The sequence below is a fragment of the Acipenser ruthenus genome, chromosome 24 (genome assembly GCF_902713425.1).
Source record: "Acipenser ruthenus chromosome 24, fAciRut3.2 maternal haplotype, whole genome shotgun sequence".
NCBI lineage: Eukaryota > Metazoa > Chordata > Actinopteri > Acipenseriformes > Acipenseridae > Acipenser > Acipenser ruthenus.
In genome coordinates this window covers 1565157-1586968 of record NC_081212.1, presented here as the reverse complement: position 1 = coordinate 1586968, position 21812 = coordinate 1565157, and the positions used below count along the sequence as shown (strand labels likewise).

Genomic DNA, 21812 nt, shown 5'->3' with positions numbered 1-21812 from the left:
CAGCTCTGGTCACCCTGTGCCCTCATCTAGTTCGGCTCATCAGTCTTGTTGGATTCGAATGACACTCTGTGCTGCACAGTTAACAAGAACATCTCTGGAAAGTTTCTCAAGCCTTATTTATACTGCAATATTAGAAAGAAATAAAGCCCCCTTGCTGTAAATGGCAATGGTAGTGGAGCCAGTAATACTTTCCATCATTATTTCCAACAAGCTGAATGTAAACTCTGCTACAGGACCTACCACCCCAGCAGTAATACAGCACACAGCAGGTTTCCTGAACAAGCAGCGAGAACACAGGGAATCTACGTGCAGCTCATACAGATTGGAATGCTTTTACCCAAAGGTGCTGTAGACACAAGAGCAATCTGCAACATGTCTGGCTAATGAAATCTGACAACCTGCTAAATTAATCTGTCTGCTGCCTAGAAACAGCGAAAGCAGGTTGATTGCCTCTGGTACCCCAAACTAAAACATTAAATACGATTACAATGTATATTTAGATTTAACCCTTAAATCTACATCAAATGGTTTCTTACACACCAAAACCACATTAGAAGCCTGTGGAACTTCAGATGCATTTATAAAAGCAGATAATTCCGGATCTCAAGTACTGCTGATTTTGCGGAGTATCAATTCCTAAATCACCCCTACACTCACTTTGCATCACAACCCCTGACACTATTCAAACCCAGATGGGTGTGAATAGCATCTTTACTGTAAAGCGTCTCCAATGAGGAGCACTGAGCGGAGGGGTTTGTGATAATTATAGTTTGTGGTTTCTGTGCTTTTGCCGCAGCGGGTATCTCCTGCGCTAAGCAGTGTTGTCTCCCGTAGTTTACTCCATGGGAGATCATTTGAGCTGTGCACATTCCAAGCAGTCTTCGTTTCTAACTCTCTGCTGCTGCTGCTGCTTCATGGATTCAAATGAAAGCCTCTTTAACTCAACGCACACCCTGTTCCCTTTAGGAAGCCAGGCAGGCAGCTGCTTTTCTTTTCTGAAGGAGCCGCAGGTGTTAAAGTTACTCGGATGCTCTACGGTTTCCTGTATTGCATTATTGACATGCACCCTCACACAGTAGCTATCTTCATCTGTACCTTTGCCAATGATTTGTGACAGCTCTGCTGTGTTTCCTTCTGTTAGGAGCTATCTGTCACTGTACGACACACTGGTTCCTATTGAAGTCAATGTGTTTGGAAATGAAACGCAGGGGGTCAGAGGTTAAGGGGTTAATGGTAGGCATTAAACCGTAGAATATTTTCCCATCCTTTACACCCCCCCCACCCCTTTTTTCACCCGGTAACAGAAAATGAAAACCTCAGGTATACACATCAAATAAATACATTTAAAAAAAAAAAATACAGGGATCGAGTCTGTGAACTTATATAAATCTTTATAAATCTCTTCTACACAGCCTGAAACGTCACACAAACGTCCCATTCTAAAAGGGAAGATACAGTTTTGGCACCCCATAAGCAGCAAAGAACCCCAACCTGCCATACAGCTGACATCTTTATCTGCTTGACTAACTGCGTGTGTCATCTCTAGAAGGTGCGACCCTCCTGTTTCAACTCAAAGCCACCCCTCATCACTCAGCGACTCTGGGTGCAACCTCCCTTCCTCTTGGAGACAAGGTCCCTGGGGTATTCAGTAGGTTGTTAGTAGCGTGGTCAGTGCTGTAGATGGCGCCCTTGCGGGTTTCTGTTTTCAAACCGAGGCTCAGTTTATCTGTCATCATCTAGGCACGTACTCCCCTGGCAAGCCGGTGAAGTTGCTGTTTCTCAGAGCATCGTCCACGGTCTTTATGTACCCATCGATCAGCGATTTCATCTCTGTGGTGAACGGGTCGAAGTCCCTCAGCTTGGCTCCGGTACGCTTGAAGTTTCCGTCCTGGTTGCTCTCCACGCAGAGCAGGTGCTCGTCCGACGCAGTGACGTTCAGAAAGTCCACGATGCCCCGGAGCTGTGGGAACAGCTCCCTCTTCAGCTCCTCGTAGTGGATCACCAGGAGACGCCTCCCGAATTTCATCCAGTCCAGGACATGGGAGGCCCACCAGGAGGCGTAGCTGCTGACGAAATCCGGCCACTCTGAGCGTGAGTGTGTGAGGAAGGGAGGGGGGAGAGAAATTAAAATTGTGTTTGGACAAATCTAGTAACATGCAATTTAGAAGGTTTATTTAAGAATTTAAACAGATATTTACTAGTTGTGTAACACTAACAGATTGATTTTACTGCATATCATATAGGGTCTGTCTGCCCCCTAGTTTGTAAATAATTTAAATCTGTACCCGTTTTGTCGAATGATAATATACAGGTTGCATTGAATTACTGTACAAAGAAATATATGGTATCTAGGGGTTCTTAAAAGCAAATCTGGAGTACAGTGCTTGTACACTTATTTATTGACGTCACAATTGTGCACGGGCGGATCTGCAAGTATTGGTACAATCTATGTAATATTGAAGTGTATTCGCTAGGTTGGTGGTTAAGGGGTGCCGTACCTTTGCTCTTCCAGTGCTGCTCGGAGGCGTACCCCAGGTGCCCGGCGCACTTGCGGTTGAACTCCGCCATGAGCGAGTTGTAGGGGTTCCTGATCAACAGGATGGCCGAGTCGTACATCTCGATCTCTCTCTTCCCACTCTCGTGGGTCTTCACGCAGATGGTTCTCCCGCTCTTCCAGTAATCCTTCTCGCCCTTAAAACCTTACAGCACAAAAAAAACACACACACAGCGCGATTTAAGCAAGGGCGCTATGCAAAACAGGCAACACGCAGTATTCCGAACGGCATTTTCTGTTATGAGATCATAAGGATTGCTCATCTGAGCTGTGCGATTTTTGCAAACCCGAGTGCAAGAAACGGAATGGCGACAAATCGGCAAACGTGTTAAAAAAAAAATCAAAGGCGGCTTGGTTATTACCTTTGTTGTAGAGAGTGCCGTCAAAGTAGTAGCTGCCAGTGTAGTATCCTGTGGCTAGCTCTATGAGGTGCCTGACCCAGGTGTTCCCAGCGCCAGGAAAGCTGGAGAGAGCAACCAGCGTCTGGGATTTCTCCGGTAGAAACGTCCTCTCCGTGCATCTTGTGTCTGGGAAAAAAATGATCCCATTTACATATTAAATGAAATACCATTCGGGAATGTGCTTAAATATGTGCTACTACCCTTTGCGTTTTGGCTGTACTATTTAACACAACTTACTTAAAATTAGACACGATTTTTGATAAGGACACTCATTTGTCTACCCTTCGTCTTCCAACACTCGGCTCACCTTTGACCGGAGTCTGGTACACCATGACATAATCCTCATCTCCGGGGAGGCGTGTGGTGACATCACTGGTGACATCGTTGGTGACATCACTGGTGTTGGCCGTTCCGCCACAGTGCTGCTCGTCGGCCTTCTCATGAAGAGTGAAGTGGGTCGAGGTGTAACCGCAGTAACACCCGGGTCTCCCGAGGACAGCCAGAGGCAACTCCTGTCAGTGTAACACATAACACAGCACCGGTTACATTTACAAAAGTACCTCCCACACCGCGGCTCCAAATCGTTTCTAAGATATAGCCAGAGCTCAGGAACAGCATGTCAGCGTGTAACAGGTAAGACTCAGACAAGAGCGTGAATCCTCTGTAATATGCCTAATTAAGCTCAGATGTGAACCAATTAAGATGAAACAGATTACACGGTTGCTATGGGAGTCTCATCTATTAGATCAAGATTTATATCTTTTGTACAACTTTAATTGAATGTTTTTTTGAGTTAAATAAACACCCAGATTATGCAACAGTAAAAGCTTAACAACTAAATACGATGTTTTTATGCGACCCATTTAAATGAACATGATTTATAACTAGGACAGTTTCAACAGCAGTACTTGTTTTTTCAATGCAGCGTAAGTGTTTAGAAAAATGTGATTTGATCTGAAGAGCACATGCCAGCACCCCATTGTGTAATAGCTCTTCAATTTCAAAATTTCCAGATGCATTAGCAAAATTAAAATCTAACTCGGCTGGAATGCAGAATGCAAAAAAGAAAATAAAGGTACAACCGTAAGAAGTGCCCTAAACCGTTTCTAAATCTGTGAGGGATTTCTCATAGAGAATGAACCCCACCCCTTCCAGAAGACAACTCAAACTGGACCCTGAGTGCTTCAGGCTTCCCATGCACAATACACGGAGGCACTAAAACTGGACAGAGGGATTTTCTATCGATTTTACTCACCTGTTTAGTCTCGCAGCCTGTCAGCTAATACAAGCTGTTGGGATTGCACTGGGACTGCAATGCAGGATAATACAGATCCTGATTTTAACAACACCCTCTTTTGAAAGGTATATCTGATCGAAATATCCCAGTCCTTTTAACTATTAAAAGAAAGGGAACTTGTGTGCGAGAGCCTTGTTAGGGTGTTTTCATTTGATCAGATTTATGTTTTTATTATTCCTGGACAGGAGTGCTATCGCTTGATGAATGGCGGTCACCCTTCACACTCAATCAAGCGTCACATTGGGGTCAATACTGGGATGAGCAAAAGCTTTTAAAAATGAAACAGAGGTCCTAGGTCCGCAGCTCCTTGCTGAGCGACAATGGGGTGCTCTGCACAGCTTGGCTTATACTCTTTAATGCTCCACATGGCTGTCTGTGTTTAAAACCCTCAAGGGGTCTAAGGTGTTGATTTATTCCAGATTCAGGTACTAGATTTGCACATTAGTCCTATCTTCTCAGCCTAAATAACAATACAGCCATGCATGATTTCTGCTATTTGTTTTTACCAGAATTCTTCCAAATGAATATTTAAAAGTGTGTATTTGCTGTAAACTCATTATTTATATATAAAAGGACATGTTGCTTTAGGCTGTCAATACATCACAGACGCCCTGGCCATTAAGTTTATGGATTTAAAGCCACTAGCTAAACTGTGTTGATTTATTAGGACTCTTCAATAGGAGCCTCCAGGGGCTTGTGCCACCTCCAGTGGGCTCCACCAGGAACTGTTAATAGAAATAATATTGAACATGCTGTAGGGAGAGGTTGGTCAGACTTTAGGAACTGCCCTTTACCAAGTATTAAGACATCATTAATAGACAGTGATTTGTTACTGCTTAGCTGCCATGAATGGTTGTTTATACACACACACACACACACACACACACACACCCCTCCACAATTATGTGGGGTTTTCAGGACCACGTTTCTCCACCCAACACTTACTGTGGCCTCTACAGAAACCGTGAAACAGATGAATGACCCCTCCCACATAAGAGAACTGGAGATTCGAATTCCCGCACGATGACATGGAAAAACGGGATGCTCTGTACACTGGACTTTCAGCAGTGTTTCAAATTTTGTTCAAAATGTTTTATTTTTAACTTTTTAGAACTAAGCAATGCTAATACGGCAAGAATAATGAAGCAGATTCCTATTCGGAAAATAAGACTTCAAAGCCTTCTTGCTATGCTTCAGTAAAGCTCATCTCTCCATTCCTTAAGTAAAGAGTTTCTGACTTCTTTAAACGCGAACCCTTAGTTATCCGCTGCATTCTGCGCTCCATAGTTTTTTGTTTGCCGAGCCTGTCTTTAACAAGAAGATACATCTGTTTACAGCTTGTGCACTGAGCATGGGAAGTTACTTATAGAAGGAGTAATGATTAGTTTACCTATGGACAACGTTGTAAACGACTGATTGCAATACCCAATGATGCTTGTAATACCCGCACATCACAACACAGTACAAAACAGTCAAACTGCTTCCAAAATTAAACCCTCATCTGAATTGTCTTGACTGGCCATTACTGAGCAGCCTGCTTTCAAAGGAAAATAATCAATGATAATCTTCTTGCAAAGTTCCATCTCGGAGCAATGCTCGCTGAAGCCGTATAAACACTAGTAATCACCCGCGTCTGAAAACGAACGCTCACCTTATCATTGCAGAGGTCAATGCAGGACTCCCAGGTTAAATTCAGCTGAATGGCGCGGACGGGGAAAGCAGCTGTTGAATTCTTAGGCCTTCTGAAACACCCCTGGTAATGAACATTCCTGTCTGAAACAAGAGGAGAGCTAATCATGCACTGTGCTTAAACCCACGCTTTGATAAAGAGGAGAAGCAACCTGGTCTCCATTATGTATCACACACACACGCACCCACCACTGCATACAGTGAAGCATTTCCAATTTTTCTTTTTCAGCGTTTAGTTTTCATTCTCTGCTACAAGGACAAATGTTACTATTGATTCAGCTTTAGTTACTTTAGATAGCAAAGCCATTGAGTTGGTTGACAACTATAAGTATCTCGGTATTTGGCTGGATAGTAATCTTGATTTCAAAGCCCATATTGACTATCTTGCAAAAAAGAAATTGAAATTCATGACAGGTTTTCTGTATAGACTCAAATCTTGTTTTTCTGTAATTACAAAAAACAAGGCTAATTGCTTGTATTTCTACCACAAATTCATTATGGGGACACAGTCTATAGGTTTGCATCACCCTTAACATTAAGCAAATTGGATCCCATATATCAAGCAGCCTTGAGATTTATTACGAATTCAAGTTACAGCACTCATCATTGTGTGTTATATGGTTTGGTTGGCTGGACCTCTTTGGAATTGTGAAGGCTGAAGCACTGGTATATTGTGTTATAAAAGGCTATTCTATATATAAATGAATACATTACAGTCGCTGGTAGTAACTACAGTCTTAGATCGCAGTCATTTTTGTATTTTACGGTTCCTAAAGTGTGTACTGAGGTTGCTAAAAGATCATTTGCTTATTCGGCTGCATGGTCTTGGAATGAATTACAGACTAAACTTAAGTTGCAGTCCCAAACAATTCAGGAGTAAGCTGCATGTTTATCTAATTGAGAGTTGTGATTGTTTTAAGTATCTGATTACACCCGTCACTAATTGATTGTCACTAACGGATTGTTTATTGTATTGAGTATGACTTGTCTGTGTTTTAAAAGTATTTTATTTTTTCTATTTGTATGTTTGTATTGTAATATGTTTTTTATTGTATTGCTGTTACCTTTCTTGGCTCGGTCTCACTTGAAAAAGAGGTTTTAATCTCAATGGGATTTCCTAGTAAAATAAAGGTTTGATAATAATAATAATCCTGAAATTAAAGTTTCTAAACCTGTTTTTAAGAAATGCAATATTGTAATCGGCTGGGGTTAGGAAGGCAGTCTGTAACGCCTCAAAGACAAAACATGAAACGCTGTTTAAAACCACTGCACAACCTGAAGCCATCACACTGTGCAGTTCAGCGCTAGCATCAGCAATCAGTGCATGACCTGGAAGCCTTACGATAAAACAGATCTTAGGAATATGCAATTACATGCTATTAAACCCACTGTGGGCCACTGAATAAGTCATCCTGAGACAGCTTATTGTGCTTGCTGCTGGAAGGGTACCTAACAGTTTCAATTGCATTAGATTTATTGTATATAGCTTGTTTACAGCACTGCTTTTTCCATTGAGCGGAAGAAGGGCTTGTAGTCAGAAACGTCCTGATATAATAGATTTCTTTTAGCAATTATTCACATTTTTGTGTACCTACATTACCTTTCTTTTAGATTTTGCACAGCAGTTTTTGGAAATGATATATATAATTTAGTTTTTGCTCAAAAGAGCCAACATCCCAATGTTTCAGTACCTTTAAGATATTTTTGTCAAGGGAGATGTTTGAAAACAAACAGTGGAGGAACTTCTAGGCTTGTGATTCACTTATTTCTATTTAAATCTAGGAATGTGTTTGCGATGCCATTTATGACAGTTAATGGTGCAACGATCTGCTGTTCCTTTCTATTGAAACCTTCAGGCATGATGGTGTGGCGTCTATCCATTTACTGTCCTTTACTCTCCTGGATTGCACGGTTTCATTTCTTCATTAAAGTGCAATGCAGTTTGGCACAATGGATACATATCTTAATAAGATTACTCGTTAGTAGGAAGAGAAGCAATAATAGATGGTATTAATAACTTCTGCAAATCGGAATTAATCGGAACAAATTGTCATATGCCAGGGCGACAGTATTCATGAAATGCCGCGTGATTGGAGGCCCGTGCGGGTTTGCTGGGAGTATTTGACGTACATGTCTTGGTTCCGGGATGCAGGTCTTCCACCTTGAACACAGACAGCCTCCCGACCCCCCCACACACCGAGCCCTTCTCTCCCTTGCAGTCCAGGTTGCAATCCTCTTCTCTGGTCTTCGGCGCAGCAATCCGGTTACCACAGTAGCATTCTGCACCGTACTCCAGCCCGGCAAAGAGGTACCCACTGCAGCAACAGCAGCACACACAAGAGAGGAGACATCTTTACAGAACATCCATGCATGTTTCAAAAACAAATACACAAATCATTTCGGTTTAATTCATTGTTTTAGTATTGTTGTTACAAACCTGAATCTGATCATGTATTGCTATTTGTATTTAATTACCTTTTTTATGAACTATTAGCAATCCGGTTGCTTTAGAAATATTTTCTTCGGAAGGACAGTTGCATTCTTAGTATATCTTTCTTTATTGAAAAAGCCATTCCTTGCTTAGCTCCAAGTTTTCACTGTGCTTCTTACATTACCCTCTGTATAGATATCTAATTACAGATGCAGTTTTACAGATATAGGCAGATATCATATTTTGCAATTTAAATGCTTTCACCGCGGTCACGGTTTGCACTGGCTGATATCAATATGGTTATTCAAACACTCCCCAGATCCCTGCCGAGAGACCACTTCAGGTAGTTGGGTAGCAGTTGAAGCATGCTGCAAATTGTGTGCTCAGCCTCTCTAAGGTTTTCTACCCAGTAAACAGACACAGGGAAGGCTGCTTGTGAAAATAAGAGACCCGATTAGCTGCTCCGAGCTCGGACAGCCTAATACAGTCAAGGGGCAATCCTGTACATTAAAATGACTTAACTGAACCAATTTCAATCAGTTCAGGAGGGGGAAGGAAATAAGACTCCCACTGCATAGCAGTTTGATCCATTCCTGGTTTTACTATGATTTTAACTAAGACACACCTGTGCTAGTTACTTACACACTGGGGCTAATCAAGCTGCTAGCAAAACCTGGGACGGATGAAACTGCTCTGCAGTAGGAGTCGTATTTCCATCCCTGCGTTGTTTATGTAAGGATACCTCTAAAACCTACAGGGCGTGATGCTGGGTAGCACAGGGCTGTGCACTGATCGCTGATAAAGCCTCACCGTGCTTTCAGTACAGGATTCTGCACTGATAAAGCCCCGCTGTGCCGGGTGGTATGGGACTCTGCATTGATCACGCATGAAGCCTCCCTGTGCTGCTGATTTATTGCTAAGGGGCGCACAGCTCCTGGTGCCTGGATCAATGGCCACCCAGGGAGGGCAGAGAGCTGGTTATCACTCGATCCTGGTACAGTAACATCTCCATTAACGCCTCTGTTCAAACAGCCTCTCTGAACGGCTATGTTCAGCTTCTCTGTCTCCCCAGTCTGGTTACCACAGGACCCCCTGTTCAATACCTCACACACACATCGAAGACTAGGTTGCATTTAAATGAACCCCGCTACCTCGTGCACTGCATGAGGCACATTCCCATTCCAGTTAGTATTTCCTAACCCCTCTGCACCTTTGCAAATTGACTTTCGATTCCAGCTCAGTCCCAAAAAGTTCAACCTGTTAGTTGCTGTGGCAACCTTTCCCTGGGTTTCTCCTCATTAATCTTTTATATTAATTGCAATCGGCAGATAGCAAGCACAGAGTAAGAGCTTTAAAGAGAGCTCTCCCATACCATAGTAAATGGAAGAGAGAGAGAGAGAGACAGCAATTATCTACTCTCCTGCTGCTAACAATTTACATACTTAATACTGAAGTGGGACAGGAAAAACATTCACTGTAGAGCAAGCCAATACCACCGCTCGCATGCATCCCACATGCAATTAAACACAGGGTTCTACTGACTCGATTCGAATTTGCCTTTTGAAATCCTCAAAGCAGTTACAGCGTTCACACAGCAGGTGGCACTGTTTGTTGGGGCAAGTTTCAGCCATTGTAGCGTTCAGATTTACCTTCCAGATATTATCAAGCAATCCTTCTTAGAAAACTCGTTTGCAAGATGACCACTGATTTATCTCATCAAAAGACTGAAAACTGCCGTGAACAAAACACTTTACCTTTCTGAACAGGTGTCCTGGCACAGCGAGCTCGTCATTTTTCGGAAATCGTAAAACACAGTTCCTTTCAAAGCTCTTTCCTTGGAGTCATCTAGGAAGCACCCGATGTAAGTGCCTTAAAAACGTCGAGAGAGGAAAAGGATTGTTACAAAGTGGCACGGAATTCAAACTTTTACAAAGGGATCAGACACAGGAAAAGTATAAGAACTCTGGGCTTATCAGGACATTCCAGAACCTCAGAACCTGTTCTAGAAGACCCATGTAATTCTGCACAGGATTGGACCAACCCTAAACAGAACCAGATCAAAGGCCGAACAGTTCATGAAAACTCGAACAGTCTGTAAAACAGGATGACATGTTTTTAAGATCAATGTTAAACGTCGTTGTTTGTTTGTTTTACCTTTGTGCTTCACTTTCCTCTTCACCACCTTGCGTTCCACTCGTGGCTCTTGTTCTGTCATGAGACTATGAAACCATCGTCGTCTCAACTGTCTGATTTCCAAGTTGCGGGACGTCAGCCAGCGTGGTCCGTTCCTCCTGCCCAGAACCTCCCCGTTCAGCGGACCGTCCAGCCTGCTCACAAGGGCCTGGGAATCCAGCTTGTTACCACTGACCACCATGCCGCTGTCCAGCACGGCTCCTTTGGTCAGCGTACCGAGAGACGGCACTGGCAGGAAGCTACTGGTCCCTCGGGATCCTGCCTGGAGGGCGAACCCTGACCTCTGCAGCAGCACGACACTCCCAGCCATGAGGTACGCCGCAGCCAGGAAGAGGAACACAAACTGAGTCCGTCGAAGAAACCTCTGGAGTCTGTAGAAAAGCTTGGCCATGCCCTTCCCTTCGGTCTGCCTCCCTCTTTGAAGAACGGTTCTCTTCTACAGCGGCATCCCCACACTGCTCTCTCCCGCCACCCCAGCGCGCATTCCCTTTTTTCCAGCCCCCAGTAAAAGGTTATGTTCCCCTCATCTCTTCAGAATCCACCAGTGAAGGACAAAGCAAGCAGAATTGAGAACCTTTTAATACTCAGCTAGACGGGAGAGTCAAATTGTTTTCAGAGAGGGGTGAAAGCACCGCGATCCATGATTAAAGCTCTCCAGCACAAGCTGCCATGCAGGAGGTCACGTCAACCTGGAATACAGACACACAGAGTTACATTCACTTTATTAAAGCACACGCTTTCATCCACATTTTGAAAAGAGCTTTGAAGCTGTAAGTGTAAAAAGTTGTCAGGATGTTAACAATGAATAGAAAAATGACAGGTACATTATTTAAACAGTTGTAGCAACACGTGGGGACGTGGAACCCCGCTACTTCCTCTTTAAAATCCCTCAGATCTAACAGAGACACATGTATCTGGCCTTCAGTCTACCTTCTCATGAGGTCTATCAAATCCCCTTGATGGAATTATGTCATATTGGTCTGTAACACCCTCCCCTGCCCTCAATACATATATAAACAATTATCCCTATGAAATACAGCTATTAACATTTTAAAGTTAAAATGGAACTCATAAAAGGGAAAAAGGAAGCAGTGTGGTTTAACATAAATAAATCAAACAGAAGCACGTTGTGAAGGAGGTTTGCGAGAGCTCTGGGCGCACGCATCTTAATCGCAGTAAGAGATTTGTCCACCTGACTTCCTCTGAGTGAGTGTGCCGGTCTGCTCGGCTCTGTGATGAGTGCCAGTGTGAAAGCACACAGTGTTCTTGCTTAAAGAAAACCACTTGGGTGCTTTCTTGTCTGTTGGGCTCAAGCTCAGTCCTCGCTGAGCAGCAGTACCCATCTCACAAGCATCAAAACAGAGGCCAAGGGCAGGGAAATGGAGCTGCTGCCTCACCCCATTAATTGGAAGGGCCCTCCAGGAGGGAGCCCGGGGGCGTTTGCATGGCTGCTGTTTAAGTATGGAAGTATCTTTGCATGGTCATTTTCCAGTTTTGCCCCGCTTTCCCCATGTTTATACTATGCATTTACTATGAGTTACCATATTTAATATGCATTACCATACCCCTCTGGGCTTTACAAAACACTGAGCTTTGCTTTACCACTGTGTTTTATTACACTTTGCTATGCTTACACTAGGGTAGGACCAGAGGTAAAGACAGACCCCTGCACAGCGCCATAACCTCAAAATGTGAGCTCAATTAAGACGCAGCAGCATCCCTTGTGGCGTGAATAAAAGTGAAATTTGGGCCCCAGTCGCTGCAAGGGGAATTAAAAACCCAGCTAGAACATTCATTTTTATAATGCTGCCACAGCTCCTCCAATTAAAATGCTACTTTTCGTCTCATTAAACCCTTGCGTTTTTGCCAAGGGTGCCTGGTTTGCGATCGAGAAAGCGTTCAAGCGTCTCCTCTTTAAAACAAAATGTACGCCGTTTGATCAACATCTCTCTGCTTATTTAGCACTCAGTAATGCAACTTGGCAGCATGGGTTCGATTGCCTGTTTATGGAAAATAAACAACTTGCAAAGTGGTACACCGCATGAGGCATGCAAACAGCCCTCGTTATCACCTGCCTGCCGATTACTAAGAGCAAACACGCCTGCGTTCCGAGTATCCGAGCGCAGGTCTGTGGTAGAGATAGGCTTCAGACAGCCGTTTGTTTTAAAATGCAGCCCTCCAGGGATAAGGCTGTACTTCTTATCTTGTTCTTGCTTGAGATCGCAGTGGTTTAGAATCAAAACTAGATGCACAGAGCATAACAAGCTACTTGTGTCCAAAAAAACAAGAGAAAAATCTAAATCGGGAAAACAGATGCATAAAAATGACTCAACTACAACTAATAGGAACTGACTAATTCAGTTTTAATTACTGTGATTGTTCTTATCCTTCTGATTACGTTAAACTTCAGGGTCTATTTGATCACCCTGTAACCTGCCATGATAAGCCACAGCAAAAAAAGCAAAGTCAAGATATTTTTAAAGGGAATGGAACCCCTTTTGTTCCGGGTAATCCAGAGATAAATTCAAGTAATCCAGGACGATTCCCCCAGTGCTGCAGAATGCTGTAAGTAAGAGCAGTGTATAGGTTGATCAAGTCAGCCTCTTAAACGAACCCCTTATTCAAATCCACCAGCTGGCTGGCATTGTGCCGGTTATTGAGGCAATGTGGCGTGCAAGTTAAGCAAGCCTTGCCTTGTATCAGCCCGAACGCTGCAAAGGGAGAAAAACAGAATTACAGCGAGAGGCCCGTTTTGATTTCTTTCCAAATGGTCTTCGTCGATAATAAAATTCATAAAGGCACCCTGGGAGGACTCTTCTGCAGCTCTTTAAATCTCTACCTTGTGCACCGAACACAGTTAGCAATAAATGAATGAAAGAGCAAAGTCGTTTCTGTGAGAGGTAATGAGAGAACGTGCGGACTGTATTGGGGTCTGTTTGTTGTGGGGAGGCATAAAGAGTGATTTAAAATGCCTTATTAAAAACCCATCGTCTCTGGATAGGGTATTACTTGCTGTCGCTCTCATGTCACAGCCATTCCTTTATGTTCAGTAAGTGAACACACATACTGCTTATGCACACACTGTCTTAAACTTGAGCCTTTGCAGGGTCACCAGGACATGTGCATATGAAGGCTTCAGAAATTCCAGGTTCATCAAATCAGTTCCCTGCCGCAGTTTAAATCCTGTCCAGACTTACCTGTTTAAGCTGGCTCTCTAATGCAGATGCCCTGATTGCTGTGCGCTCCCTCAGTTCATGCAAACTAAATGTTGATCTTCTGTGCTTTACACACAGTATTGATTTCTCTTCCTGCGGTGCTTGTATAAATGTCCAGACTTCGCAAAGTGCATCCAGGATTGTGGAGAGGTGATGCTGTACAAGCGCATGCTATTAGCATTTATCATTAGAGAATTGCAGTTGCATGTGATGCATACACACGACTGACTTCACAGACCACATTAGCATTAATCTCAATGTTACATTAAGATGGGTACTAACAGGTTGGCTTGATATCTTGGCATCACAACAGCACTTACTCGGGTCACTATAGTTGTGGCGTCCATGGCTGGTTCGGGAGAGGACAAAAACGGTCTGGTCACAAGGGGTGAGAGAACGGCTGGATCACGACAGCTGTGCTGGATCTGTTTCGGTGCCGTAACGGCAAACTCCCACCCAATTACAAAGCCAAATGACTGCCTGCTTTATGCAGAGGGGGTTGCGTTCTGTTTGGCATGCAAGCCATCTAACACACATTCAAGCCACAGGCAAAGAGAAGGAATCCACAGATCCCTTCGGGCGAACGCGACTGAACAAAAACCAATCCCAAGAACGTTTCATTTTATATGTCATTTAAATGCTCACCAGGAAAGCTAATTGAGATCAGGTTATCTATTTTAAAGAGGTGAACAAGGAAGAGGTCTAACAAATGCATTTTTTTTTAATCCGGTGATATGATTTCTTAATAAAAAACGTATTACTGTTTTAGCACCAGTGGTTGTATTTATACTAGATTCATTACAGAAACTGCACCTTGCTCAGACCTGCTCAGATATTGCTGATGTCTGCGTTAAACATGCCAAATATCTAGAGTTCTGAAACGGGTTTAAGTGACGATTAAGTACATATACAGTATATCATGGGATAATAAACAGAACAATGTAAAGATTATTATGCAAATGCATGTAAAGGGCTTCTGCTGTACTGTATGTCACTCAATGCAATCGTTTTACTGTCTGTGCTCAGCAGTCACGATATATAGAGATTTACAGTATTCCAAATGCATTGCCAGCTCTGCAGTGCTTTCAGTATGGACACTTTGCCAAGTTTTAAAAGAAAATGCTTATAGTTTGCATGCCATCTATACATGACCTGTGGAAACGTCTCGAAGCTACTAAGAGAAATGGGAGCACTTAGTCATTTCTTAAAAGCGGAGAAGGAAAAATACAGCAAATGATGCATTGCAGTTTTGTTAGGAAATGGACTGTCTTTTGTTATTTATACTTTGGGTTGCTTTCGGCACATTTACCTTCTCAGATTTATGGCGGGGCTATAAACAAGCCTCCAGAACTAAAAACGGCTCGATAACTGCCTGCTGAACTATCACACATGCCGGCCCCTGGACACTATTTTACTGAGCACTAAAATAAAAAGGTGCAGGAGCAGCAGCTAGGCTTGGGAAGTGTGCATGTGTGCAATTTATTTCAGATCTCATCTGTGCATTGCTTTCCCTTGTGCGATTTCTGTTGGGTGCAGCCATTGATACATTCTGTTATGCAAGATAACGAACGTAATGCCGCGGGATACATTTGAAGCAGTGTTTGTTCAATGTGTATGTATTTAATGTTCACTTTCATTGGTAAAGGAGAGCAGACCACCCCGAGATCCAATCCAAACACACTGCCTAGCACAACAGGCAAACAGTAACCGCTTAGCTTTTAACAATCTGTGAGCTTCGAGTGGCCTTTAGCAGCGCCTGGATTCATGGTAACGCTCGGTTTGCGACTGCAGCACTCAGCAGACCCTGTTGCTATCCCACATCCATCTCAAAACATTGGGAGGTATGTCAGTGAACAATAACCCTGCAGCTTTGTGGTTAGCCTGAAAACTCCCAGGGGAAACTCGGCCCCCGCTATCCAGACAGGAGACAAAAGGTGGCGTGAGTGATGCTCCAATCCCATTCCCCTGCTTCTGTAGATCTAGAGGCCCAACAAAGCATGCCAACAGCTCACAATGCAAGCACCACGAGACGAGAGCAAATGAATCCAGAAACATACAGCAACTTGAATAGCCCCGAGCGCTCGCAAACAAAAAGGACCGCTTTCTCTTCACTCGGCAGGGTTTGTTTGACAGAACAGAATTGAAACTTTATGGGTGTAGTCCTACTCTCTTAAGAGTTATAAAATTCTAATGCTAATACAGTACTATTAGCATTAGAAATATCACTGCCCCCCCTCCCATCTTTGTATTCTTTGGCGTTACATTGTTGCAAAACTGCAATTTGTTTTTGATTTTTTTTTTCAATATGATTAAATTAACTTCTGCTTCCTGGGACCTAATCAGTTAAGCTGCTATCAGACCATGTGACCTACAGCAGAGGAAGTGAGTATGACTAGTGGAGCCTCAATGCCCATAGATCTGCCTTTGTATCTGCAAAGCTTTATTTCCCCTACTGCGTGTACAGCAGTAAAGTCAAGGCACGCAGCATTGCATTCAAGGGTTATGTGATGATCCATTTAATATCTGTGGCGGTGGGTGACTAATGGAACTGGAGTTTCTAAAACATATCCGCTAGCCAGAGCTGAATAGTAGGTACAGTCCAGGGTTGATAACATAGTCTAGTTATGGATTTGAAAAGGCATTGTTAGCGCTGTATCGTTCAACATGGGGACAGTGACTTCCGAGCTCATTAACACAGGTTCTGAATGACAGGGATGAGTCGTCTGCTTTGACAAAGCGACTCGGGTAACACAGGTAACACAGCAATAAGAAAAGCCAGAGTTATGTTTTTACACTCTTCCTGCAGTGACTTAGAGGACAGATCTCAAACCCCAGTGCACTAGAGCGGCCACTTTGAAAAGAGCTTTGAAACGGACTTTAAAGTTGTAAAAAGCTGTCAGGATGTTAAGAATGAAAAGACGTTATTTAAACAGTGGTAGCAGCGCGTGGGGACAGGGAACGCTAGATTTTTCGGAACCCCCTACTCACTTTTTAAGAGCGTCACCACACCGGTATATCGAAGCACCTGCATTCACCACACAACCTTTGCACTAGCCAGGGCTCAAACATTTAAACATACCTGATCTTTAATAGTATTATTACTGCTGTTATTATTATTTATGCCTTTCTCTCTAACAGTAATTTCACTTTCCGGACCTGTGATGAAACCTGTTCACTTTTGGCTGCAATTCAGTTTGAGCTGGACAGCTGGAGCTCACCTGGCTACTGTACAGGACACACTCCGCATGCCTGTTACAGCTTTTACCTTTACTTTACAACTCTCTGAGTGTTAATGGCAGGCTTTCTCAGCCAAGATGAAGCTTCACTGTCTACTATCTCATCTGCAACTTGGACAAAACTATGCTGCAAGAGTTTTAACTGGGACTAAGAGACGAGGTCATATCACTCCTGTGCTGGCATCCCTACACTGGCTTCCTGTCCGATTTTAGGATAGATTTGAAGGTGTTGTTATTAACCGGTAAGGCTCTAAATGGCCTTGCTCCACCTTACCTTAAAGATCTTTTAACACCATACGTCCCCAATCGGTCACTCCGATCTGAGGATGCCAGGTTACTTTCTATAGCCAGTATTCAGAGAAAAAAAAACGAGATTATTCAGCTATGTTACACAGAAATTATGGAATGACCTGCCCAGTGCTGTAAGAGACGCTCAAAACACATTTTTATAGTCTGTCGTATCTACTTATCTAAAATTATTATTATAATTATTATTATTTATTTCTTAGCAGACGCCCTTATCCAGGGCGACTTACAATCGCAAGCAAATACAAATACATTCAAGTGTTACAATATAAGTCATACTATATGGCATATTTGACTATTTTTACTATTTAGCATTATTTTGCTGTGTTATTTATTTTTGTTATTACTTTATTTATTTATTTATTGTATTTTTTTTGGCCCTCGTTAAGGCGCTGTACAAAAATAAAGATTGATGGATTGATTTTTTTATTTTTTTTCAATTCTAGCCCACGTTTGTAAATTCATTCTCTTGTAGCTGCCGGGGAGCTCTCTCTGTGTGAAAGGGGCTTTGTTACTGTCTGAACTCATTCAATTGCTAATTTGCACACGGACTGCCAAACCACTTGTTCCATAAACTGATTACTTTAAAACATTAGCATTTTAATTGTTTATCACACACACACACTAAATGGAGTTCAACAAGTTATAATACTGCGTGTGTGTGTGTGTGTGTGTGTGTATATATATATATATATATATATATATATTATATATTTACAGTGATATTCACTTGTATTTCAAAGAATTAGAACAGGTTGTTTGTGCTGTCTGCATTTGCAGATTATTCCGTGTATCTATCGCTGACTCGGACACACCGCACTGAAGCAACCAGTCCGTGTGCAACTCCAATATCTGATTTAAAGAATCATAAACGAGAAAATCATTCACATCAAACTACAAAATACGGATGTGCAATGATTCTGATCGACAGTAACGGCAGTAATGAATAGTTAATTGTATCAGCGTGCCTCATAGCGCTGGTGCTTTCGAGTTTGTAATGTGGGTGTTAGTTTAATTATTAAGACAGCAATACATACACATGCATGCACTGCACAGATACATGCATACAGAACAGACGTCATCGACATTCGATGCGACATGTCCTCGAGACACACTTTAAAAGAAGAGTCCTAAATAAAAAAAAAATTAAAAAGCCAGTAGATGAATCAGCAAGGTCATAAACTTGCTTGAAAACTGGAGACATACTTACAGTACCGTCTTCCCTTGCTTTGATTACATGCAGATTCTGAAGCAGCATTTCTGTTAAAACACCCACACCCATTCAGCCCCGCGGGCAAGCAGTATTCATAAACAGCCGTGAACGACTTTTCATGATGTAAGGCTTAGAAATAAACCTTCTTTTCATCAGCATGTACATGTGTGCATGCAATCGACTGCCATGCTATGTGATTGTGCATGCTTCTCTTGCATAGGGAAGAGATAGATGCGCAAGAGGGACCGTGCGCTGTCTTCAAACTTCCTTCGTTCAGATATATAAACCAGAGGAGCTTACCAAAAACTGCAGAAGCAACGCGATTCGAAGCTACTTTATCTGTAGTACGGTAGTGGAAGGTTACCAAGTTCCAGACAGTATTCCAGCATGATCGTGGCAGCCTGTTTCGGGTTTTACCTTGTCCGCTAATCCTGTTACCTTGCACCCACACTGCCTCGGTCCTAAATCCTCATTCGGCTCAGCACACTGCCGCCGCTCTCCTTTAAACTCCACGCTTCCTCTGCGGTACCAACAGCACTAACCTAACTGTTTATATGAGTACCCCACCAAGCGCGCCGATTTGCACATGCGCAGTGCACAGCGGAGAGAGGAGAGCGAGAGAGAGAACGGGAGAGCGAGAGAGAACGAGAGAACAGAGCGTTCCGTGTCGAGCAGACCCCGGGGTCCTCAAAACACTGCCGTATAAACTACTTTGGCACACCTGCGGTGGCACATAGTATGGTATTACCATTGGTAAGCGCATTCATGCATAACCTGGAGAGATATGCACTGGCACACACTCTTGGGGGAGACCGATAGGAAGTCGTTGTATATTGCATATGACTGGAGTCCTAAGTGCACCCCAATAAAAACGAGGGACACATGACCACGAGCGAGAGAAGCTGAATGTGCACGCCACGGCATTACAGATGTCGGATTTAGAATGATTTAATACCGCTAGAGATAATTCCAGTTATCGTTGTACAGTACTGACCCGGCTGCCTTTTATTCATTACCCAACAATGACGACATTAATAATTAGAGAAAGCCAGACACCAGCTGGACAAAGATCACACAGTGATTCATACCGCTAATGAAAAGACAACATGCCACAGTCTTCCAGAGCTCTAACTGCGGGCGTCAGCATCCTCTGAGCACTCCTTCCAGTACACCCTGGAAAGAACACCCCCCTCCCCAGCTCTCCCATCACACTGATAAAGCATTGCTTACACCAGTGAAATATTCAATACCGTCATTTTGTGTCCATTTGCATCCTCTTTCGGACATGCCTTTTGTCTTCGTAGGCTTAAAAAAAAAAGCGGTTGTCTGTGCCCAGCTGTAATTTAACAGGCAGCTTTCCAAAGCCCTTTGGTGTGTCTGCACTGTTGCCCCATTTCTTTAATGTCGTGCAAACTGGGTGTGAAATCAATCCTTGAAAATAAACCTCGTCACTAGCACACTTTAACAATTTCAGCCCTGATTAAGATTTGACACCAGCACTGGAGTTTATAACGGTAGTTAATTACTTGTATTCTCGTAGTAGCATGTGTTATTAAAAATAAAATAGACCAAAGCTAGACACGTGGTGCTATAATGACACGCTCTTGTGGTTTGTTGTATCCCCCGAACCCCTTGATGGAATTACACACTATACTGTTGGCCGTGCATTGTTGTTGCTGGGATCTTCCTATGGATAATATTAACTTTTTCACCTGGTCTTTTATCATGCTTTTAGTCACTTCTTTTTTTCCACTCTTTTCAGCATTAATTGACAATGCCCTTCAACTGGCCTTGATCGGACCAGCAACAGTTCTGTGAATCTATAGAGCTTTGTTTCAAGTGGCAATGATTCAGACCTGTTGCTATGGCTGGGGGGAAAAAAAACAGAACAAGACTGAGCAAGGCTCAATCAACGTCAGGTCTTTGTATCTGCAAACTGATTGGTGCTGTAATGCTGTGGCACAGGGGGAAACAGCTGCATGTAAATACACAGTTGTGATTTCTCCTCTCTCTTGGCAGTGACAGGCACTCGCTTGCGGGCTGCTTGGTCTGAGCAGCCAGCTGTTCCTGCATCTTTCAAATCATGGATTGTGTTGCATTGTTTTTCTGGTCATTTTCTAAATGTGTCAACATTATTCAGTTCTATGGAATCATGCGCACATTCCTTTAGAGTTCTATAGAATCATGCGCACATTCCTTTAGAGTTCTATAGAATCATGTGCACATTCCTTTAGAGTTCTATAGAATCATGTGCACATTCCTTTAGAGTGCTATAGAATCATGTGCACATTCCTTTAGAGTTCTATAGAATCATGTGCACATTCCTTTAGAGTGCTATAGAATCATGTGCACATTCCTTTAGAGTTCTATAGAATCATGTGCACATTCCTTTAGAGTGCTATAGAATCATGTGCACATTCCTTTAGAGGTCTATAGAATCATGTGCACATTCCTTTAGAGTGCTATAGAATCATGTGCACATTCCTTTAGAGGTCTATAGAATCATGTGCACATTCCTTTAGAGGTCTATAGAATCATGCGCACATTCCTTTAGAGTTCTATAGAATCATGTGCACATTCCTTTAGAGTGCTATAGAATCATGTGCACATTCCTTTAGAGTGCTATAGAATCATGTGCACATTCCTTTAGAGTTCTATAGAATCATGTGCACATTCCTTTAGAGTTCTATAGAATCATGTGCACATTCCTTTAGAGGTCTATAGAATCATGTGCACATTCCTTTAGAGTGCTATAGAATCATGTGCACATTCCTTTAGAGTGCTATAGAATCATGTGCACATTCCTTTAGAGTGCTATAGAATCATGTGCACATTCCTTTAGAGGTCTATAGAATCATGTGCACATTCCTTTAGAGGTCTATAGAATCATGCGCACATTCCTTTAGAGTTCTATAGAATCATGTGCACATTCCTTTAGAGTGCTATAGAATCATGTGCACATTCCTTTAGAGTTCTATAGAATCATGTGCACATTCCTTTAGAGTGCTATAGAATCATGCGCACATTCCTTTAGAGTTCTGTAGACTCATATGCACCACCCAGAAGCAGTTCCAGGACTTGTGTATCAAACAGCACTTGCTCATTATACATGCACAGAGGCTGTTATTCAGCTCCAGGGGAGAGACATGTTCATTTACTGTTCTGTCTCCTGCTATGTAAATACATTGTCTCTGTTATTGATCTATGAGGATCCTATTATTATTCCCCTTCAATTGATAATTAGTGTTGCGTGTCATAAATCACCAAATGGACTCCC

The 21812-nt window shown here is 42.8% G+C and overlaps 1 protein-coding gene across 2 annotated transcripts; it reads right to left on the bottom strand.

Moving 5' to 3' along the window:
* Positions 1 to 1372: 1372 nt before the first annotated feature.
* Positions 1373 to 19317, bottom strand: LOC131696462 (sialate:O-sulfotransferase 1-like). Of its 2 annotated transcripts, none has more exons than XM_058997893.1 (9): positions 18953 to 19317; positions 10527 to 11254; positions 10127 to 10241; positions 8072 to 8256; positions 5904 to 6025; positions 3263 to 3467; positions 2917 to 3081; positions 2499 to 2699; positions 1373 to 2085 (listed from the first exon to the last, which is right to left on the bottom strand). In XM_058997893.1, exons 2-9 carry the CDS (start codon positions 10954 to 10956, stop codon positions 1733 to 1735), a joined length of 1776 nt encoding a protein of 591 aa, XP_058853876.1. In that variant the 5' UTR covers positions 10957 to 11254; positions 18953 to 19317; the 3' UTR covers positions 1373 to 1732. The 2 variants fall into 2 exon arrangements, with proteins under 2 accessions (XP_058853876.1, XP_058853877.1); XM_058997894.1 differs by having other exon boundaries at positions 18974 to 19317.
* Positions 19318 to 21812: the final 2495 nt, after the last annotated feature.